This window comes from Alligator mississippiensis, chromosome 14 (assembly GCF_030867095.1).
Source record: "Alligator mississippiensis isolate rAllMis1 chromosome 14, rAllMis1, whole genome shotgun sequence".
NCBI lineage: Eukaryota > Metazoa > Chordata > Crocodylia > Alligatoridae > Alligator > Alligator mississippiensis.
Genome location: NC_081837.1, coordinates 9,968,768 through 9,992,069, shown reverse-complemented (window position 1 = coordinate 9,992,069; position 23,302 = coordinate 9,968,768). Strand labels below are relative to the sequence as shown.

The 23,302-nt window shown below is 40.9% G+C and overlaps 1 protein-coding gene across 4 annotated transcripts in view; it reads left to right on the top strand.

Moving 5' to 3' along the window:
* The window catches only part of TPST1 (tyrosylprotein sulfotransferase 1), a 52,723-nt gene that overhangs the window by 11,488 nt on the left and 17,933 nt on the right, over positions 1-23,302 (top strand). For all 4 annotated transcript variants that reach the window (XM_014608133.3, XM_059717724.1, XM_019493466.2 and 1 more), the window contains exons 2-3: positions 874-1,819; positions 13,629-13,827. In XM_014608133.3, coding sequence (XP_014463619.1) covers positions 975-1,819; positions 13,629-13,827 — 1,044 coding nt within the window. In that variant the 5' untranslated portion in view covers positions 874-974. The remainder of the gene's footprint in view (positions 1-873; positions 1,820-13,628; positions 13,828-23,302) is intronic.

Here is a 23,302-nt window from a genome sequence, read left to right as displayed (position 1 = left end):
GTCCATTCAGAGACTTGCAGACATAACATCTTTGCTTGACCATATCATTTAAAAACAGAGATCCAGTGGTGGAATTCTTCCTAGCATTTTCTTAAGTGTAGCTGACAGTTAATTTTGCTAACTAGTAGTAAGTTATCAGTCTGGCTACAGATGACTCATAACTTTGAAACTGTTGCAAAGAGCTGAATTGTTCCTGATGGAAAATATATTGGTATACAGGTGTTTTGTGTAGTGTTAATATCATGCCAGGGAACTTGTAATTAATCTCTATCTGAAATCTTGATGGGGTGTTGGAGGAATTGCGTGTTAATTAGAAATTTTCTCATGTCTCTACACCACATTTAACCATTTTGTTATGCCTGCTTGTGCTCATTTATTGTACTTTGTGAGATCTTCCATTGTACATGTACCTTCAAGCAGCAGGCGTTGCAGCAAGTGTTTGCATAGTCTGAGGCTCTGCTGCGGTTGCAGGTGGTTGAACTAGTGGTGTGGCGCCACTTCTTCATTAGTTCCTTGGAGTGTCCAACTCCAGTGCATAGGCAGTTGAGACATCGCCACCTTTACCATGGTTCATCATCCCCTGGTGGTAAGGACTCAGCCACTAGAATGTCCATTTTTTTGCTGTCAGGTATTTCTTTTCAGCTTCTTGTTCCACATCTGTAGTTGTCTCCTTGTGTGTGACTTGGGTCACCCTAACCTAACAAGAACTTGGGTGCTGGTGAGGAAGCTCCTGTGTGACTTCAATCATTAGTATACTGTGGGACAGTTGTACAGCAGGTGTCTTGCATCTTTAGTTTGTCTCGATTGTTCTGTCCTGGAAATAATTCTTATTGGGGTCCTAACTCTTGTTTTCTTTTTTCTGTTCCCCATCAGGTCTCAATTATCTTAGATTTAAGATTTCCATGGCATGAAAATCTGCAGATCATCTGGAGGAACAGAGCTGGTTGTTTTTTTACAGTGACTGTTCTTTCAAAATGGTTGGAAAACTCAAACAGAACTTGTTACTGGCGTGTCTGGTGATCAGCTCGGTAACAGTGTTCTACCTGGGGCAACATGCTATGGAATGCCACCACAGAATAGAAGAACGCAGCCAGCCCGTAAGGATGGAAAGCGTGAGAACCACTATGAGAACTGGTTCTGATTTAAATACAAATAAAACCTTTGCTTACAACAAAGACATGCCTTTAATATTTATTGGAGGGGTGCCTCGAAGTGGCACGACGTTGATGCGTGCCATGCTAGATGCTCACCCGGATATCCGCTGTGGGGAAGAGACCAGGGTAATCCCACGAATTCTGGCGGTTAAGCAGATGTGGGCTAGATCAAGTAAAGAGAAAATCCGACTGGATGAAGCTGGAGTCACAGATGAAGTTCTGGACTCGGCTATGCAAGCCTTTTTATTGGAAATCATCGTGAAACATGGGGAACCTGCACCCTATCTGTGTAACAAGGATCCTTTTGCTCTAAAGTCCTTAACTTATCTTGCCAGAATTTTCCCCAATGCTAAGTTTCTTCTAATGGTACGGGATGGTCGTGCATCGGTGCATTCTATGATATCTAGAAAAGTCACTATAGCTGGGTTTGACCTCAACAGCTACAGGGACTGCTTAACTAAGTGGAATCGTGCTATAGAGACGATGTATAACCAGTGCATGGAGGTTGGTTTTGAAAGATGCATGCTGGTACATTATGAGCAACTTGTATTACATCCTGAAAGATGGATGAGAACTCTCTTAAAGTTTCTCCACATCCCATGGAACCAAGCAGTGCTGCATCATGAGGAAATGATTGGGAAAGCAGGTGGCGTGTCTCTCTCTAAGTAAGTATGAGTAGATCTGTAGAGTGTTGCAAGAAATGCATTTAGTTGTTTAGAGATGAATTGCACCTTGATGGCTGTAGGCACAAGTTGCACTTTATAGAAAGTGACTTAGTGCAAGTTTTACTTTGTATTAAAGAAAGGACACGACCAGCTCTCTGCCAGACTAGCTGTCTGCACTTGCAGCTCCTGGCTGGTAGGTCTTCATTGAGCAAACTGCTATCCTGGGATGAAACTGAGTTGAAAAACTGGCACATGACTGAGGCACTGGATATTTACCCCTCAAAAAGTGAGGAGGGACTTTACACAGATGTAGAGCAGATGCATGACACAGCTTTACCCCCCCCTTTTTTTTTTTAACTAGAGGAAACAGTCCCTTTATTCCATAGGAGAGGTGGTGTTGTGAGCCCTTATATGATACCAAGCATAATTGCAGGCTTCAGAAACAAGTACTGACAAATATCAGCCTTATTCTGCTGCTGTCTGCTTCTCACTACAGACATATTAATGTTTTTTATCTCTAAAACAAGCTTAAGGCTCAGCATTACCTTCCATTGATAACTTGGGAGTCTTTTCTGTTGTCAGAACAGAATTCCTGCAGACTTCTTACAATTCAGTCAGAGAGATGTTGGACCAAGGCTAGGGCTGCTAAGCATTAAAGATACAAATAAAGCAGAGGCGAGGTTGCAATAATCCACTATTATAAGGATACGGTGACAACACGTTGTCAGTAATATTTGCACAAATACTGACAGCAGTGCCTTTTTTGGTTGGGTTTTTTTCCCCAGTTGTTTCAAGCAGATTAATACACTACATTATACTCAGTGGAGAAGATAAATGTTAAACCTAAAGAATAGTGTAAACCAACAAACAAAAAATCTGTTTTGCTTATACTGATTAATGCTTCAGAACTATAAAGCTAACTGATTAGATGTTAAAAATTGAAAGCCAGCTATAAATGGCTATAACTAGCTATAAAAGTCCTCAGCTGGCTAAGCTAGTATTTACCTACAGAGCAATTTTTGTTGTTATTATTAATTTATTTATTAAGACTTAGTCACAGATGCATGTGGTTGATACAGAGAAGACCAGTGAAGTGTCAGCCTAGCGCTATAGAAACGATTACCTTTATAAAATCAAGGGAAAACATAATGGGCATGGAATATTTCCTCCTAAGCTACAATATGTTTGGATTATATAAGAGTCATTAATAATATTGGGGAAGTTCCTAAAAGAGATTGGACTTTATTGAGCTGTATGTTTATACAAACATACCAAATGAGGGACAGTGCCCCAAAGGAGCTTGCATCCTAAACATCTGGACAAAGCTGCTAAATGTGCACAGAAACATTTTTTTTCCAAAATAGTATAAAAAAGAAAAGCTGTGTTGGTCCATCTGGCATCTGGGAGGTAGGAACAGAGGGTTTTTGGGGGGACTAGACTCCTGAAGATGGCTAACTTAACACCATTGCTTGCAGTTGTGGCTTGGAGTGACTGGTTTGTGAATGTGGATGTCCTTTTTGCAAATCCCTTCAGGAGTCTGTCAATGAAGGAAACCACTGCTGCCAAAAATAAAAGAGAGAACTCTCCCAGCACAACCCAGCTCATGATGGGAAGCAGGGACTGAGAGAGGAGGGTTTTCTTTTTCTTTTTTTTCTTGTGATACTAGACGACTATGTAATGCTTATATTGGAATATGTGGAAGTAACTGGATCTTTTAAGTCAATGTCCCCATCTGATATTACTATAATATCTTTTTGAGTCAACAGGAACTTGTGAGTCTCACAGCCTTGCAGGCCCTTTAAAACGTTGGCTTTTCTTGGCTGCCAGCTGTGCTGCTACAGCCTTTGGAATATAGACTCTGTCAGCAGTTTCTAACCAATTAATCCTTCAGTAAAGGGAGTTGTTGTGTTTTCTGATGCAACACAGTTAAGCTTTTAAATCAGGAACTCCTAAAAATGTAGCAGTAATTGCAACAGTATTGTGCTTAGGAGTTTAAGTTACTCTGAAACTTCAATTGTGTAGTTTTAATATTAATTTTGCCATTTAAAAAACCCCCCCAAAAAACAAACTTTAAAACAGCGAAACCTTAATGTTCCATATCCTAGCTACCTATGAGATGTGAGTAATACCTAGTATTACTGAGACATCTCCCCCTCCCCTTCATAGCAGAGTGCCTTATGGGTGGTGGTATGAAGTTTCTTATTTCCTACAGAAATGTGGGACTGTTGGTTTGTTTGCTTTGCTTATTAACCATGTTGGGACAATTAATGCAGGCAGCCACTAGCAAAATAGTACTAATCTACAACTTCCAGGTTACTGTTTTTGTGGTGCTTAGATTCCTGGATGCCGAGTGACCTTGTCTAGTCTACACAGTTCTAGATGATCTGTGGTGGGTGAATGGGAGGGAGAAAGAGAGACAGGCCTTAAACTTCAGAGTAGAAAAAATTACTGATAAACATTTTTAAAAAACATGAAACTTTTCTTGTTGTGCAGCTATTTCATGTCTAACATGCAGCGACTACATTTTCCCATAGCAGTAAAGGGGTTGTTTAGAGAGAATGTGTTGGTATTCTAAGATTTGGGCTTAGCATTTGAAAAATAAATTTCACTTCACTTTCATCAAGGACTTTGTGTCCGTTGGGTAGGATGAGACTTTTTATTAGTCTCACAGGGCGTCTATATACATGCTGCAGGGTGGAGGATGGGGCGCTTTAATTGGAGCGGCTGTGGGAGCTCGTTTAACAATCTTTAGTTAAAGTGTCCCCGCTACCAGTTTGAAATGCAGGGACACTGAATACACGACACGGAGGCTGCTGGAGCATGCTAATTGGCATCAATTAATTATTTTACTTCAATTATTTAATTTTATCTAATTATTCAATTAATTAATTAACATTGATTAATAGATGAATCAAGCCTGCTCTGATGCATGAGCAGAGGTCCATCATGTGTATAGATGCCCTTAAACTTTAAGCATGTTTGAATGAAACCAGTATAGGAATTTTTTATGCAGTTTCTGGCTTTGACTCTTTCCATCTCTGCACTCAACAAGTGCATCTCTTTCCATCTCTGCACTCAACCTAGGGTGCAAAAATATCCAGCATACCTACTAACTGGGAAGTGACCTTCTCAGCAGCACAGAAGTGGAAAGGGATCTCGGAGTCATAGTGGACTCCAAGATGAACGTGAGCCATCAGTGTGACAAAATCATCAGCGAAGCTAACCACAATTTATCATGCATCAGCAGATGCATGACAAATAGAACCAAGGAGGTGATACTTCCTCTCTATGTGGCATTGGTCAGACCGCAGTTGAAGTACTGCATCCAGTTTTGGGCACCATGCTTCAAGAAGGATGTTGATAGACTCGAGAGGCTCCAGAGGAGGGCCACTCGTATGGTTAGGGGCTTACAGGACGAGCCCTAGGAACCTGGACCTCTTCAGCCTCTACAAGAGAAGGCTGAGAAGTGATCTTGTGGCCGCCTACCAATTAATTAGGGGGATGCAGCAATGGATTGGAGATGCTCTGTTCACCAGGGCACCTCTTGGGGTAACAAGGAACAATGGTCATAAACTGAGCAGAGAGCAGATTTAAGCTAGATATCAGGAAAACCTTCTTCACAGTAAGGATGGCCAAAATTTGGGATGGGCTTGGGGGTCTTTAAGAGAAGGCTGGATAGGCATCTGGCTGGGGTCATCTGACCCCAGCACTCTTTCCTGCCTAGACAGGGGGTTGGACCTGATGACCTGTTGAGGTCTCTTCCCACCCTAGCATCTATGAATCTCATCATTGAATTCTTTGTTGTCATTTCTTTTCCACATATTAGTCTGACCCCTTCAAAAGCATTTAATGTTCATGGGAAGACTAAGACATCAATTCAAAATGGGTGACGGTTTTAAAGATAGTGTTTTTTTTCTTTTTCCATTTTTAATGATTGTTGCTCCTTTTCTGAGAGGGTCATGGGGGATAAACTCCTGGTCTGCTATATAGGAATATGTGAGCTGTACACATAAAGATGGCATTTATCTGGAATTATGCTGAAGAAAATTCATCAGCACTGAAGAAACTTATGAAGAGTAATGGACAGAAATGGCCATTCCTTAAGAAAATTTTAAGCAAGATATAAAACATGTATTGTTTTAGGCTGACTGTTAAGTAGCACTTTTTTCAACTTAATTCAAGCCAACAGATCTACTTAAATTACCCGCAAAACCCCAAACTTTCTTTAGTGTTAGAATTTGGGGGAAATTATCTCTCTGATTGCAGAATTATACTTGGAGCATGGGCGTGTGACTAAGCTTTCCACCTGGCCATGGCCATTCTCATATTTCACTAGTGGTTGAAGAGAGTAAGCTTCTACTCTGATTGGATCTGTCTTCACAACGCTGGTAATTCATCCCATCTGTAGTCCCTTGATCTGACAGCATGGATGTTTGCATGCAAGTACCATGGACAGGGACTGCTGTAGGCAAGTCTAGAAGATTCTTCTGCAAAACAGAAGACAGGTACCCACAAAAAACCTTTTATATCTAAATGGAGAAAGTTTTCTATGGGTGGTTTTAGCAGGGACCCAACTAAGCCCCATACTTACCAGGGCAGCAACCACCAGTGTGCTCCGCAAGTAGCAGGCTTGCAGCCAGTCTGGCAGGAAAGCAGTGAGCCTGCAAAACGAAGGGGCGCTCTGCCACTTGCCTGTCCACAGGGTGAGAGGAGTGGCCAGCAGGGAGTAGGCTCACAGCTGGCCCCTTTCCCAGGCTGGAGCAAGAGTTGGAGCCTCGGCTCTGTGTAAGCACAGAGCACAGCCAGCAAAGCAGGCAGGTGGGGAGAACAGACAATGCCACCTAGGGCCTGAGAGCCACAGGCGCAAGTGCTGACAAGCCCTTCTGGGGCTCTTAATGCCTGTCAGCAAGCACAGGGCACATGGGGGCAGGCAGGGATCCAAGTCAACCTGGGCCAACCCAGAACTTCCAGTACAGGCGCTGGCTTACACTACATCGCCCCACCAGAACCCAGGATCTGGATCGAGGACCAGCGAGCCATTGACCCTACACTGGGAACACTGACCAACCCTCAGCTGACAGAGGTCAGGTACGCCTAGAAGCCTCACAGAGGCTTGTGGTACCTGTGGCCCTTGATTATTCAAAGGGCTCATCCCAGAACAGACCAGCCCACTTGGACTTGGCTCATGGAAGGGGATAAACCCCAGAAGAGCTGATCACCTGAGACGAAACAACCGAGGTACACTGCTGGATCAAAGAGGCCTGAAGCAGGCATAAACAACATTATTTGAGTTATAGTTGTATATTCGTTTCTCTCCATTATGGACCCATTTGCCTAACACGCAAAGCCGGATGCCTAATGAGACCAGGTGCCCACGCCAATCACTGATGACACCTGAGTGGAAAGGGGTGGGGTATAGGGGGGTGGAGCCCCACAGAAGACTTGCAGGCATCAGAGCCCACATCTCGACGAACCCCAGATTGTCTGACAGTTTTTTCCAGTAGCACCAAGTCACGGTGGGCGAGACACGGAACAGGGGAAGTAAACACCTGCTGAATGTGCAGCACCTGGGCCTCACCCCAGTGCATGGGCGACTGGTGCTTCCTGAGTTTGGGGGGACACCCACAGAAGCTGCCAGCAGCATCGGTGGTGGGGACAGAGCTGGCGCGCTGCCGCAGATGCCGGTGGTGGCGGGGATGTGCCCTCCCCCACCAGTTGCCCATGTTCCAGTGTGGCTGCTTGCCGAGGGTCCCTTTACAGTGGCTTAGAATAGTCTGGACTACGTGGAGGCTAGATTCTTGACCAGTTGATGCATTTGAAACTTTTGGTTCGGTCTTGCACGAAGGCATCCGAGTGCCTCAAAAAATTGGTCAAACTTTTTCCTGCTTGGACCTCCAAAAGCTCCATGTTTCCCCCTGTGTATTTCATGTCTTCCTAGTTCCAATTGCTTCATTTTGAAGACTGAAGAAGCTTCAAATTTTTGCGGCCAGTCCTTCATATGTGACATTTCACAGGGTTTCAGGTGGTGCTGAAATTGAACCTTGAGATCCTCTCCAAGGTGATTTCAGTTTTTTATGAAATTCTATTAATTTTTCTGTCATCTTCTGCCCGAGGCTTACTTTCCCATGTGGACAAGAGCAGACACTTCAGACTATCTGCCACGTACGATGCACATGCAATTTAATTTCTGTCTGATTTTCTGAACTCTTGTTTAATCATCTTCACTGAATTTTTTGCTCATAATCCTGCTAAGGAGTCGGGAAATGGCACCTGGCAGTTCACTTTTTAAATGTGACTAATTAAAACAGTTACAAACAAGTGAATAAGTCTGGCCCAGAGGAAAACGGTGCAATTAATTCTGGGTAAAACCAGGTTGCTTCAGTAGCCTGCAATGGCATCAGAACTAAAGAAGTAAAAAAAATCTTTGGGATGGAACATGGAGAGTGAACTCTTGCTATGGCTCTTTAAAACTATAACCTCCTAGAAGTCATGGCTAGGGTACCCCATATGCTCCAGCTTCCATAGTCTGGTCCTGACTGATTGGTCAAAAGTCCCAGGCTGGAGTCCAGCAGGGACATGGAGTGGCACAGTGCACCGGGCAGGCGATTGGGCAGGCACCACTGCTGCTATGTGGGAGCAATGTGGGTGGACTGGAGCAGGTTCCACCCCTCTGCACATGGCATGTCCTCACTCCAGCACAGCAGCAGCAGTGCCTGTCCGACCAAATGCCTGGCACACCGCGCCACTCTGTCTCCCCCCTGGACTCTGACCTGGGACTTTTGACCAGCCAGCTGGGATCAGACTACAGAAGCTGGGACTGTCCCGGTTTGTCCAGGATGTAAGGTCACCCTGGTAATGGTGCAACTTGACAGAGGAACATGCAGGGGCAGATTTGAGGAAACTGTCTATTAGAATAGAGTAGCCAGATACTGGAGGACAGAGGCGTGCTATGGAAGAGGTGCCACATGCAGGAGGGAAATAGGAAGGAAGATTCCTTAGACTCTGACTGTGCCCCAGTGACTGCTGCTAAGGCATGGTGAGGAAACTAGAAGGGAGCAATGTGTAGGTGCTTTGCCCAGATCTCTGTATCTTTGGGGCCATCTAAGGTAGAATGATGGTTGTATTTAGAAATACTTTTTTTGCAGAATTGGTGCACTTCAGCTATTGTGTATCATGGAAGAGAGGGAAATGAGTGCTCAGAAGGCTTGTGCTCTGGAAAAGGGTGTGCTTAACTGCTGAGTTGTCCTTTGCTGGGTAGGGTGGAGATGGTCAGAAATGGTCCTGGGGACCTAGGGTAGTTGGATCTTGAAGTACCACATCAGTCAAGGGGTGGCAGACAGTCTCTGCCCAGGAAATGTGCTAGAGAAAGACAGTGGTGGATCCTTCTTTGGGCAAGAAATTTTAAAAGCACAGGGATCCAGTGTTGGGATCCCACCACAGCAATTAGAGTGACCAGGCTTGCAACAGGCAAGATTCAACTGGCTATCTCTGGTTTTTATTTCCAGCTGTAGTTGGCTATTCCAAAGGCCATTTCATCACAGAGAACACTTATGTGGTTAGCACAGTGCATCTTGGTCTATTAAAACTATTGGAGAGTCTAACTTTCCCCCTGAATAGTGCTGTCTTCTGTTAAAACTCCAGCAGCATTCCTCAGTGCTTTTAAATCATGTTCTTGTTCCTGCGGTTTGCAGAGTGGCATTGTGAGGAGTTAACCCACTAGCCATCAAACACCGTGCATTTGACTTAGCCTTTAGAGCAGATGCCAAGCTCAGGATGTCATTGCTGTAATCCCCATTCATCTACTGTAGCTGAAGCACCTTGGCTCACAGGTCTGCCTTACACCTGGATCCATGCTGACACATTTACCTTTCCTAGTAACTGGTATTTGAGTACACTTTCAGTATGGATCCCATGATCTTTGCTGTTTTGAGTCCTTAGCTAACATAGACTTTATGCCAGCACCCAGGAACATGAAAAGGGAACAGGGACATGTCACAGATTTGATGGAAACTATTTTTTGAAGACTCTAATCTTGCATGCATGAGGTTCATGCAGAGCTACGTTAGGATTCACCCTGACCACAACATTTTGCAGATTCACAGTTACTGGAGGGTAAGTAACTATTCTGTACTTAAGATAACAACGGGTTTTTGCACTCAGTCTTCTGGACTAATAAAATAAGAGTTGGAATTGTAGGCAAGGAGCCGGATGGCAATGTTTGTGATAAGGAGATGCTCTCTAGTAAGCTTGTTATGTGCAAGGGGAGACTGGTCAAAGGAAATAAGAATTTGGTTAAATTCGGTTGGTGTTGGCGATCTTTAGCCTGAGCTGAGGAGCCTTGTGGTTCTGAAATGTAATGTTTTCCCTTAACTGGCTCAGTGACTTGCCTTAAATTTCTCAGCTTTGTTTTCAATTGTTATAACTTGCCATCATCACTTATTCATCCTTACAGTCCCCCCACTCAGCAGGCTATAGGCTGACATTGGAGCCATGCCACCTTGTTCTAAACTCAGCCTCCTAGTTGGTGTCCTTTGTTTAAAAAGGACTTTTTAGAGAGAGTTCAGATTTTACATCCTTGGACAATGGAAGTCTTCAGTCCCTCCCCCATCCCCACTCTCCTATTATTTAAAAATTTGACTTAAATCTCTTTTTGAGGTGGGGCTTTTCTGAGTGAAAGCTTATGACAACAATCTGTAACCTTGTGGAGGTGTACCCAAAGTAACTTTTTTTTTTTGTGGAATAGGCCATATGTCAAACTGTCTGTCTCGTGAAATCTTTTAGAGCTTTTCAATATGCAACTCATCAAATTGTGTTTAGGATTATATTTACAGGTATGCTGTTTCTCTAGTCCAAATAATGTTGGCCATCTACTGATTTGTTGACTTGTGAGGGAAAGAGAGTTCCTCTGCCTTCACTTTCACTCTTCTTCTTCCTAACTTGGTTATTTCCTCTTAAATCATAGATTGAATTTTTGGATGCTTGTGTCTTGTTTTTGTTTTTTTAATATTCCACACTTTTTTTTCTTTCCCACTTGATTTAGGGGCAGTTGTAAACCCTTCCATCCTCCTCTACATTTGCCTGCTTATCCCCTCTTTCATTCCTTTGTTGCTGTTGCAGATGTTCCTGGAGCCTTACTGCTATTTCACTTCTAGTTAATAAATTTCCCTTGGTGGTTTTTAGACAACTTGGAGAAAATGTTGCAAAGGACATTAAAGATGCAGGATTTGGAGTAGCTCAGAACCTTCTCTGGTTTTAAAATCATTGCTCATGTGGCTGTTCAAGGAATGCATTATAGCATGCTATCTGGGTATAACTAGTATTGCTAATGTATCTCTGGCATTTGCCACCTAACTGGAAGCAGCTCTGGACCATGGATGCAAAGAAATGCTATCCTTTTGAGGCTTAATGGGAAAATAAATGTCTAAGCAGGATTACTACCGGAATAGCTCTTTTCTAATGCATTTTTTTTCCCCCAAGCTACTTGTGGCTAGCTCTGGGTTTGATATTGTCCGCTGTTTCACTCTCTCTCAGTTATTGCTTCACTTCTGAAGTGGAGTTTGAAACTGCCATGCTATCAGTGTACATGCTTACATACATGTGAGAGAGCTTATTGAATTCTGAGTAGGCTTTACATGTAAGACACTTTTCTTGTTGGTATGTAGGAAAAAAACCGTCTGCTCAGATGGTCTAGGCAAGGATCTTTTCCTGGTTTCGTGCTCTCTCAAATCACTTCCTGTGCATTTGCTTAAAAGACCAACTTAGTGTGTCTTCATTCCTGAAGATGAATGACTGGCTGAAGATGTTAATGTGCTTCTGTGTTACCCCTTGCCAGGTGTTAATTGCTGTGAAATGCCTTATATTGAAGCTAATGCTGCCAAAAATGAAAATGAGAACAGGCAGGATTTGTTTTACAAGTACATAATGCTGTTTGTTACTTACAGGCTGTTTTATAAAGCATCCTGATCAATTTATCTATATTATGCTACTTTTCTGGGCCCTTCCCTGTGCAAGACGGCAGAATTTCTCGCTGCCTTGCTGCGATCTGTAAGTGGTCAATGAGGTCTTTGCTTACGCCATGGCTTTTTATAATTTCATAAGTCTTCTGTCACGTGACTTCATTGCCGAGGCGACCTCTCCCCCGACATCCCAGTCCCCATTGGTACAGCCAGTTTATAGTTTAGGGTGACTGTATTTTGGAGAAATAGCACTTAAGTTAGAACTTGCTATGGTTTGCCTGTGTCCATTAGGCTTATTAGCCCAAGACGGAGAGTAAAGGACAGCTGGAGGACAAAGACCAATTTAAAATCACTATGCATAATTCCTCTTAAATGGAATCCAGAAAGTGTTAAGCAAAATTCCTTAAATCATTACAAGCATATAGTTATTTGTTACTCTAAATACAACATGCAGGAATTGTTCAGTTGTTAAGTTAATTAGACAATCTAGGTTAAACCTGTAACTTGACAGAAGTCAATGGACTGACTGCAGTTTCCCCCTCTTTCCCCCCCCCCCCCCCAAAAAAAAAAACCCCAAACAAAACCCCAAACCAAACTCTCATCTATGAGGAAAATATCGTCTAATACCTGGTTATGTTTTCAGGCGAAGTCTGCTATCTGTAATTCTGATTTATCATTTTTTCAATCTTAATCTAAATGTCTTCATTGACTTTTGTTTCATGTACATGCTAGTCAGGTAGCGTATTTGTTTAATCATGCAGGAATCTGATTACTGTTTGTTTTATGTCTTGTTTCAGTAGAAGAGAACTTAAGTATTTTTAAACAAAGTTTTTATAGTCAGAGTTTTTGACAGCAGTAAGTCAGGCACAAGTAGTATAATGGGTGCAAGCAAATGTAGTGGCTGCATGGTTTGATCAGCAATGTCTTCTTACAGCTTTAGGCATTTAATTGCAGGTGCAGGCTAGCGAACCCCTGTTGTGTTATGTGAAGCACAGATGTGAAATACTCCCTCAGGATCTCTGTGTGTAAATATGTGATAATAAATTCTCTTAGGAGAAAGATGAACCTGGTGTCTAAAGAGGTGTGTGCTTTTCCAGTTCAAAAGAACATTTCAAGAATGAATGGGTGCGACTTTTTTGCATGTTCCTTTTGATGCAAAAAGGAGGTGAAGTCTTGATGTTTCCATGTTAAGCAACTTAATTTGGAGCGGTAACTTCTAGAAAGCGTAGTGTAGCATCGTAAAACAAAACCAATAATTACATTAAATATCTCTAATATTAGAGAAGCATTTGGGTACCATTCAATTAGCAAATAACACAATATAAAGCATTGCGGTTATAGCAGTTACTAACAGTTTCTCATTCCGTTTTACCATGCGTTTCCCATTTCACTGTTCTACTATCACTTTTTAGGGTGAACATTTTGAAAACTGCCTAAGTGACTTGGGTATTTATGTCCCGCTTTTCAAAATTGATTCTAAGCACTAAGTAACCTGATTTTCATTGCATCAGACTTAAACACGCGCTTGAAAAGTGCAGTTTTAATTGCCATAATGTTTAATCAGATTCCCAGTACATTCTGTGCAAAGCCAGCTTATTCTCTTATTTGTCTTTTTCAGTTTGAGGTCATAGGCACAATTTTTATCAGCTACAAAATCTGCAAGTCTATTCTGATAGGTCATGCCAACTCTCACGTTCTCCCTTTTGTATTTATGTAGTAGTGCTTTATTTCTTATTAGCTTTATATAAACGTGCTATTAAACAAAATCACAAACTGAAGGCATTGATGCCAGTTCAACAGTAAATACTCCTTGCGGGGACATTACTAACTACTATTTATTTATTTTTATGCAGGGTTGAAAGATCTACAGATCAAGTAATCAAGCCAGTCAATGTGGAAGCTTTGTCAAAATGGGTTGGGAAAATACCCGCAGATGTTCTACAAGATATGCCAGTGATTGCACCTATGTTAGCAAAACTTGGCTACGATCCATATGCCAATCCACCAAACTATGGAAAGCCAGATCAAAAAGTTCTCGAAAACACTAGAAGGGTAAGTTATGTGTGCAAATCGTAATATGCTAAAAACCACATTTGAACTTAGTGTTGTAGAGTTTGTCTAAAACAGTGAATAATGTGATGCTTTCTTAACTCTTAATTTTTTTAGAATTTCTGGGAGACATTCCCAAAGGTACAGTCATTTCACATATGCCTGAAGGAAGGGTGCTTGTGCCCAAAAGCTTGCAATTAAAGATTTTTTTTTTTTTTTGCAAAAATCTAGTTGGTCTAATAAAAGATATCATCTCTACCACAAGTCCTGATTCCTTTTGCTTCCAGACCAATACGGCTACAACCCGGATACCTGACAAAGGTACTTCAGGCAGTTGTCCAGCTGTCAACAACTGGCATTGTAGATAACCAATTGGTTCAGTGGTTAAGCAAGATCTTGTCAGCAACATCAGGGAGTTCCATGGCTTGTTTCATGTGTTAGCACTCATCACACTAACTGTTAGATATCATTTTTGAAAATTTCTTCCCAGCATTTATGTGACTGCCCATTTCCCCCAATATAGATCTTGCCTTTCTTCCCCTGCTTTTACAGAACAACAGCAGAGTCTCCCTATTCCTGAAGAAGGATACTTGTAACCAAAAGCTTGCAAAAAACTTTGTTCCAACTACTCAGTTGGTCTAATTAAAAGACATCACATCTACCCAAAGAACCTTGCCTTTACAATACTGTGACACCAAGCTGAATTTTGCTGGCTAGAGGAAGAAGAAAGGTAGACTGGCCTTCCACTCTATTATGACAGTTGGTTTCCATTGATCCTGTTACAGTTGTTTTTCAAACGCTTTAGGATCCTGCCTTCATCTGGAAAGGATCAATCTGTGCTCTTGCATTCCTTCTCCCATAAGTACAAACCATGCATGTGTCCTTGGTCACCGATCTTCTCTGCTGCTTTGAAGAGTTTTTCTTCTCTGTCCTCCATGTCGGTCTGAGCACAACATGAAGATCTACTTTTTTGGTTGGTTATTGCAAGGGTGATGGACACTAACCTCCCCAAACCAGCTCTTGAATGTTTCTAGTTCTTTTGCTTCCATTAAAAGCAAGAGGTAAAATGACGTCAAGCTAGATTCAGGCAAGCAGATACTATTTTTTCTCTGTGGTGCCTCTTGAGAAATTGGATTGCTTTCTCTGTAACTTGCTAGAGTGAAGCAATATTTGAGTCCCAAGCTTAGGTTCAGAAACTTCTTCACAGGCAGTGTTTGGTTCTGGAACCCTTTGGACCATCTGTTTAGCAAATCCCTAGAAAATGCTCTAAAGGGTTTCTTGAACTTTAATAGCATTTTCTGTTCTGCCAGCACTGATGATTTCATCTGGGTTAGGATATTCTTCACTGAAATAAACCAGAAAGACATTTTCTGTGATGGATTCACAAGAGTAAAGCTGAGCACAGGTGTGGCTTTTTTGTTTTTGTTTTTTTTTGGGGGGGGGGGGGGTTGGAAAAATGCTCAAGATGTTTTTTACCTACTTTTAGAATTACCATCACGGCCAGGTTTGCTCTCTGTTTGGTAGTGTGCTATTTTTGAGGTATGTATGCATTATATAATAACAGTTTCATTATCCATGTGAGAAAAACCACATTCAATGTTTTACAGTAGCTAATCATAAATTAAACTTAGTATTTTCATAATCTAGAAAATGTTCCATAAAGCACAAAAATATGCACAAAACTAATTTTGTTGTTGAGTGTGAATTCACATAAATACTTGTATGTACTCTGACTTCAATATATTTTGGCCCAAGCATTCCTGATAGTAATTCTGTCATCAGTACGATTAAGTATACTTCATGTCCAAGCTGTATTAGAGTTTGGAATTTAAGGAAAGGACAAAAGGAATCAAAACTTGTGGAAGAGTTGATTTCTTTTATTAGACCAACTAGATATTTGCAAACATTGTTGTATTTATCTGCAAGCTTTCAGGCACACACCCTTCATTAGGCATAGGAAAGATTGTACAAGTTCTCCTAGGTAGAAAGACATGTATTTTTACACAGTTGGGATGTGGTACTCTTAAATACTTAAGGAGGGGAGAAAATCTGTGAAGCAGAGAGAGATTGTGACGTTATTATATGCTGTAAGTGGCTCTTAGCAGTTATTTCAAGATTTTTTTTTTTTTAAAGCTTTTACTGAATCGTCACACTTCGGCTGAATTTGAGTTTTGAGCTCAGTTTTCTGCTTCTGGGCTGTCGGGAATTGAGTGACACAGAAATCCTAGTCAAAACACTTGGAGGGTTTGAAAAGCAACTTTTTGGAAAAAGGCCCGGGATGACTGAAATGCCAGACTTTTTTCTTATTCTTTGCTGCCCTTTGAAGAATAAACAAAAGATGCAATAAGAGTCTGATCCAACGTAAACTAAACACTGGGATTTTAATTGGTCTTATTTTGGTTTTGGAATGTAAGTATTTGGAAAAAAATAAGACTATTTATCCCCAAAGATCCCCACTAAAAATCATTATATTTTGTTTGGAATAAAAACGGTTGACTCTGCCTTTGTTCTTATTGCAAATGCTTATTTTCTTTGAGGGTGGCTTTCTTGCATCAGTGAATTCTGTTGTTTTATTTGGTCATCCAATTTTGATTCAGTGCTGTTACTTTGATTACTTCCACTTGCCTTCTGATACTAAAAACCCTGTTTCTGATCCATTCAGCAATATGCACCAGTGGGGGCCTGTACATCTTAAATGAGTGAGATTTCAGCCACCTTTGAATAATTCATATCAAATGCACATTTCATACTGTTTCCATGCTGAGTAAATCACATTCACTTTCAAAAGAGGAATCAGTGGTTTGGTACCTGTATTTCATAGTCACTTGAAGTGTGTATTTGCCATAAACATAGTGCAAAAGAACAAATTAACTTCCCTGCCACCTACGCAATATACTTAAACTCTGCTTTTCAGTATTTGTCTAGTGAGATTAAAACCCCCTTTTCTCAGCATCATTATGTGCTGAAAACCACTGATTCAGAAGTGACTTTGCCCAATTGTATCATCATATTGCAGCTTGAGTTTGACTCTCTGCTTCAGGAGTACATTAACTACATCAGCAAAATGCCTTTTCTGAGGTTTCATTCCGTGGAATGCCAATTAGCTTGGAACTGCAGAAGTGTAGGCCAATGTCATCAGCTTTAATAATAGATTGCCTTTTGTATTTGAAATAATTACTCTCTTGCGTAAATCCATTTAAACCTTAGAGTAGCATTTCTAAGAGTGCAGAATGTGTACTCAGCTTATTAAGGTGAGTTTTGTAATTAAAATCTTAAAGGTCAGGTGAGGCTTAGTTAAGTTTACTTTAAAATAAATGTGTATATCTCTCATGTGATTAAAAATCATGTAAAGGTTCAAGTATGATGTCTACTTCAAATTAGTAAATATAGTAACAAAGTAGGTATAATGTTTGACCTCGGTTATCTTTGGATTCAGTCTGGATATTCCATTCTTCAATTAAATCATTCCTAAACCGTGTTTATGCATGCTAACGTAGCTGGTTTGAAAACCAAACATCTGTTCCATGATACTTTTTGGAATTCCTGGTTTTTATCCAAACTGGGACAAAGAGCCCCAAAACTCAGAACCAAAACTTTTTCAGAATTCATTTCACAAACCATTGAATCATGCTGTTTCTCCAGTAAGATGCTTCTTGGGATCTGGCAACTGCTGGCTGGAACTGATGAATTATTTTTGCTTTGTTATTGCTCCTCTCCTCTCAGTGTCAGTATTGAAACTAGCTTTTTGCGGTTCGGCATCCCCTGTTCCTCGTCTGCCTTGCCATGCTGATTTGTCTCGGGGCTGGGGGGATCCAAGGCCTCTAGACTTCTGGAGCATTTGGCTCCTCATGCTACTTGATTTTGAGGTCAAGTAGCTTGCCAGGTGCTGGGAACCAACTCATCCAAGAGTCTGGAGGCTCTGGGTTTTCTGGCCCACGGGCACTATGCCTGGTTGGGAAGCCAGACTGTGGTGGCAGGAAACCAAACACATTTTGAAACCTTCTTAGCAGGCTGAGAGCCTTTGGAAGGGTAGGTGAGAGAGATCTGACACATTTCTGCAAAGTGCTTTTCTTTCAATGAAGGGTTTTTTTTTTCTCTTTAGTTTTTAAGCATAAAAACATTTAATTGGAAAGTTTCCAATCAATTCTGACTGCCGGTTGAGCGTTTTTATTTGGTGAGGTTTCAGAGGTGGAACAGCTGTTAAAAATAGATCTTTAGCTTTTGCTTCAATGTGGTGGAGCCGCTAAGGTTATTCTTTATATCCTTTATCTTGAGCCTGTTCCCGTTATTAGTGCGTCTGTGTATAATAAAGAGGAAGGCCTCTTGGGTTTGGTTTGGTTTGGGGTTTTTTAAGGCTTTTGAAGCCAAACATTTTGATAAAAGCTCCATCCCCAAATGCATCACAGTTGATCAGCTGATATTCATTTAACCCTTGTAAGCCCTACCAAGTCCCAATTTAATGTCTGAGAACATGAATCTGAGCTCACCCAAGGATTTACTTAAATATTTACTTCCCAAGGGCTTAATAATTTAAAGATGTTGAGGAGTAACTGTTTCTGTAGTCAGTGAGAGTTGTATGTACTCATCAGCTCCCTGGATTTGATCTCAAGAGACTAATTATTGCTGCTTGCAAGTTTGTTAAATTTAGAGGAAGCCTTTGACAAATCTGTTCTTGTTGCTTTATTTTACTGTACAGAGTTAGGGAAAAAAATGAAACTTTTTATCTTTATCATTTTAGTAGACCTTACAAATACAGAATATATTAGTATTCTGTCCTGTTTGCTGCCCATCATTTGAAGCTTCCACCCCAGAGGATGCCCATAGTTAGTCTGCTTTCACAGCTTTGCTCTGTCATTTGTGCACTCAGTTGAGTTATTGTTCCATTTGTCATTTGTGATAATTTATGTTAAATCTGCTTTACAGAAATTTTGGTTCTGGAAAGAGAACTTTTCTGTAAAAAATAAATAAATAAATAAATAAAAATAAAAATTGCTTTTCAAGTTTTTATAAAAATAATTACAAGATCTTTTTTTCATTTTCACTTTGGATGTGCTGTGTTCTGCAGTGTTGGCCATCATAAATAGATATAGCACCTGCTTCTTCACAAACTAGAATGTGCTAAAAGCAAAATAATCATCTCTCTGAGAAGAGGGTAATTATCAAAGATTTGGTGTTTATCAGCTGCTCTTCACTTCCCAGACTCCTACAAGTATGAATTGTCCTCATCTAGTACAGCATTGCTTATAACTGAATCCACTCTATTCATCTGCAACCTGGTTTAACAAATCCTCTTCCATTGTTGCTGTTTACCAGCTGGGACAGATTGCTGCTGACCTTACCCTGAAGATACTGTAAGACACAAAGCTCTTGCCATTCAAATGAAGACCTTCTCAGGTTACTTTTCAAGCTTAAGAAATGCATGATTAACATTTTATGAATTTAGTCTCCTTCCAAATGGCTTAATCTTAAACAATTTCAGCAACTTGATCTGACAAGCAGCTGTTTTGTTTTGTTTTTCTATTGCTTCTCCTTTTTATTTTTCAAAAGGACGGTGTTGAAATGTAGTTGCGGTTACAGGCTTTTCAAATTCAAAATGGACAACAGAAGTTGAAGAATTTTGTCCATAATAAAGGCCAGTTAAGCTAGGCCTCTGAGGCTCAACTGTATTGATTCCACTTGTAAAAACACAAGATTACTGGAGGGCAATGCTCATTCCCAAATTTCACAATCCCTTGGAATGCTTTGGGATATAAACCCATCTGCTCTCAGGTTCTTGTTCCATCTTGCTGGGGCTGAAGGGCAAGATCCGAGGCCTCCGCTGGAATCAGTAAAAGGATGACACGCTAGTTTGTCTTAAAATTAATCTTGGTATTAAAGTCCTATAATAAACTTAAAATGTTTAGGTTTGTTTTATACTCCAGGAAATCAGGTGGTATTAATTCCCTGGACTATAATACATTTTAATTTAAGCTACATAACAAATTGTGAATCTAAAATTATGAGGACAAAATTAAGCAACGTATTGAACATAAATCAGCGCGCAAGTAACTACTGCTTCAAAAGACTGTCTTTTAAAACAAAGTAGTCAACATGATATGGCTTTAAAAAGTTTGAGCCCAATGTGAAGCACAATTCAAATGAAACAAAACAGAACTTAGGCATTCAACTTTGAAGTGTTTAGCTGTAGGCTAAACAATATTATTGTTAACTCCAAAATTATTATTGTTAGCTCCGTCAAGTGTGAGAGTGCTCATATTGAAGAAAAATCTAGAGAACTTAATAGAATGGTTAAAAAAATTAAACGCATTCAGGGAGGTTCACTTTTTAGTAGGATTGCAGTGCTGTTGTAGCTGTGACGGGCCAGAGAATCTGTGAGAAGTAAGGATGGGGTGGCAATCTCTTTTATTGGATCAACTATATCATTAGGGGAGATGTTAGAGGATTCATTGTTCTACCTGGTATTTAGTTTAGACTGTATCTGCTGCTGGTCCAACATTTCTCCAGTTACGTACAATATTTTATTGGTACAGTAAAAGATACTGCCAAACAGACGTTGGTCCTAATTTTTGAAGCAGGAGGAATCTAAATACTACCTGTTTGCTTCCATTTTGCGAGCAGAGACGCTTCTGAAAGGGCGTATACAAGATTCCTACTAAAACCAAATATTTGAAGATGGGTATTTTTTCCTGTGGTTGGAAGTAATTCAAGGAAAATTTTAAGGCATTCATTAACTCTAGGATTTTCCTTTTACAGGGTAATAGAGCTGAACCAGGATGCTCTCCCACACTCCCCTTTCCTCTTAAGACTTGTGTGCATCTCAGCTTCCAGCAGTAGTTGTAGTTTTATTTTGCAGTATTGTCCAGTGTTACAGAATATGAAGGCAACTACCTCTGTGATGATACCTGCTTAGGTAGAGCCAAGCCTAGCAGAACTTGAACGGTCATCTCTGTGCTATAGCCATCAGCAAAAAAGTAGTAGAATATTGCTAAAAACCTCAGTTTCATGGTAGGACTGTCACTATTGTCCTTTATTCTGTGCATGGCATGTCACATCCATTTAGATTCAGAGCCCTGGATTTGGAAGGTAGAAAATACCTGCAATATAAATTGGCGTTTCCATACTTCTGTATACTAATGTTTATTTACGCACAGATAAAACAAACATTGTCTCTAGATGCATTAGTGGGGTGGTTGACTTTTCGATGCTAGTTCTGTCATAGGATCATAGAAAATTAGGGTTGGAAGGGAACTCAGGAGGTTGCATCTGGTCCAGCCTCCTGTTCAGGGCAGGACCGTCTCCAGCTAGATTATCCCAGCCAAAGCTTTGTCTACCCAGCTCTTAAAAACCTCTAAGGGTGGAGATTCCACCACCTCTCTGGGTAACCTGTTCCAGTGTTTTATTATTCTCCTAGTAAGAAAATTCCTCCTAATATCTAACCTAAACTTCCCTTGCTGCAACTTGAGACCATTGCTCCTTGTTCTGTCATCTGCCACCTCTGAGAACAGGCCAGCTTCATCCTCTTTCAAACCCCCTGCAGGGAGTTGAAGGCTGCTATTAAATCCCCACTCAGTCTCCTCTAGAATAAATACGCCCAATTCCCTTAGTCTTTCCTCATAAATCAAGTCTCCTAGCCCCATTTTTGTTGCCCTCTACTGGACCCTCTCCAATTTGTCCACATCCTTTCTGTGGTGGGGGGGGGCCAAAACTGAATACTGTACTCCCAGATTTGGCCTCACCAGTGCTGAATAGAGGGGAATAATTACTTCCTTTGACTTGCTGGCAACACTTCTACCAGTGCAGCCCAGTATGCTGTTAGCCTTCTTTGCAACAAGGGCACACTGTTGACTTATATTCAGCTTACTGTCCATTGTGACTCCCAGGTCCTTTTCTGCAGAGCTGCTGCCCAGCCAGTCAGCCCCCAGCCTGAATCGGTGAATGGGATTGGTTTGTCCGAAGTGCAGGACTTTGCACTTGTCCTTGTTGAACCTCATGAAATTCCTTTTGGCCCAATCCTCCAATTTATCTAGGTCACTCTGAATCTTAGCCCTACCCTTCATTGTGTCTTCTACTTCTTCACCACCTCCCCACAGCTTGGTCTTATCTGCAGACTTGCTGAAGGTGCACTCTATGCCATCTTCCAGGTCGTTGATGAAGACATTGGACAAAACAGCCCCAGGACTGACTCCTGGGGGCGCACACCACTTGATACCAGCTGCCAACTAGACACTGAGCCATTGATGATTACCCTCTGAGCCTGATGCTTCAGCCAGTTTTCTGTCCATCTATAAGCATGTCTGCATACTTTTTGCTCATAGTTGTTCCTGTAAGCAAATCTTTCTTGTTGTGCTCATTTTACTAGAATGACCTGCTAGTCAAAACTGAAATTGGTGAGTTTTTCAGGGAAAATATCAGTGTTTTTTTTCCCTAAAAGTGAAAGATGACAAACTCTACTTCTTCACACATGCAAGGAACCTCTTTTTACTAAAGTCCACCTATGAATGACTTATTTTCTGACAGCCCACATATGAAGAACGTATGTATTAGGATACCTTTATTATGTTTTAGGAGTATCTTTCTTTCTCTCACGATGGCAAACTTGCATACTCATGTTAACAGTTTAAAAAACTATTTCAAAAGCCAGAAGATTCCTCATGACTCTTAGACTTTGAGATATGACCAATCAAAATGGGCTGATCTTTATATTATGACTGGCTATGCCATTTCCTTCCACATCTGTGACATATTACCTTACATTTTCTTTGGCACACAGTCTGCACTGAATGAATTTGTGAACACAGTATTTCATATTCCAGTTACTACTCTAGCACTGCAACTTCAGGGAGAAATCTAATCATGGAGGGTAAGAAAGAAACAGGAGGGTAAGAATGAAACAAAGCTTTGCAGGTGCCTTCTGACTAATTGCTAGTGGCCCTTTTATTTCAAAGAAGAAAAATTGTACCTTAGTCTGCTGCATCAGATTCTGGCTGGACATATGATAGCAAAGGGAAGAAATTGAGCCCTAGCAACCCTGCTGTTTCAAAGTTTAAACAGATACCCAGATTGGGTCCTGAAGAAATTTTCCCCGGTGTTATCACTTGAAATTCATGTGATAAATTCAAATACTGAGTACTTGAATGCAAAAATATGAAAAAATCAAGAATGTAACATGAGAGTGAGTGCACTTTGACATACCTTGGAGACAGACTAATGGAAGTGGTGTTGCTTTTCTGGGTGTTAGAAAGGATCAAGGTTCACCTGACTTTTTTTCTTTAAGCTAGAGCAAACTGATGAAAAATGCAGGTTGTCATGCATCTTTTATGCACTATGTTTTTTAACCTATAAAACATACACTGTACTTCTTCCAAACCCGTACGCTTTCTTCCATCTTCAGATTTTCCTTAGGATATATCTGAGTTAACAGAAGGTGAAAATTGTAGCCAAGCTCTTGGGAGCAGCTTAAAAGTCATAAATTTAGTGC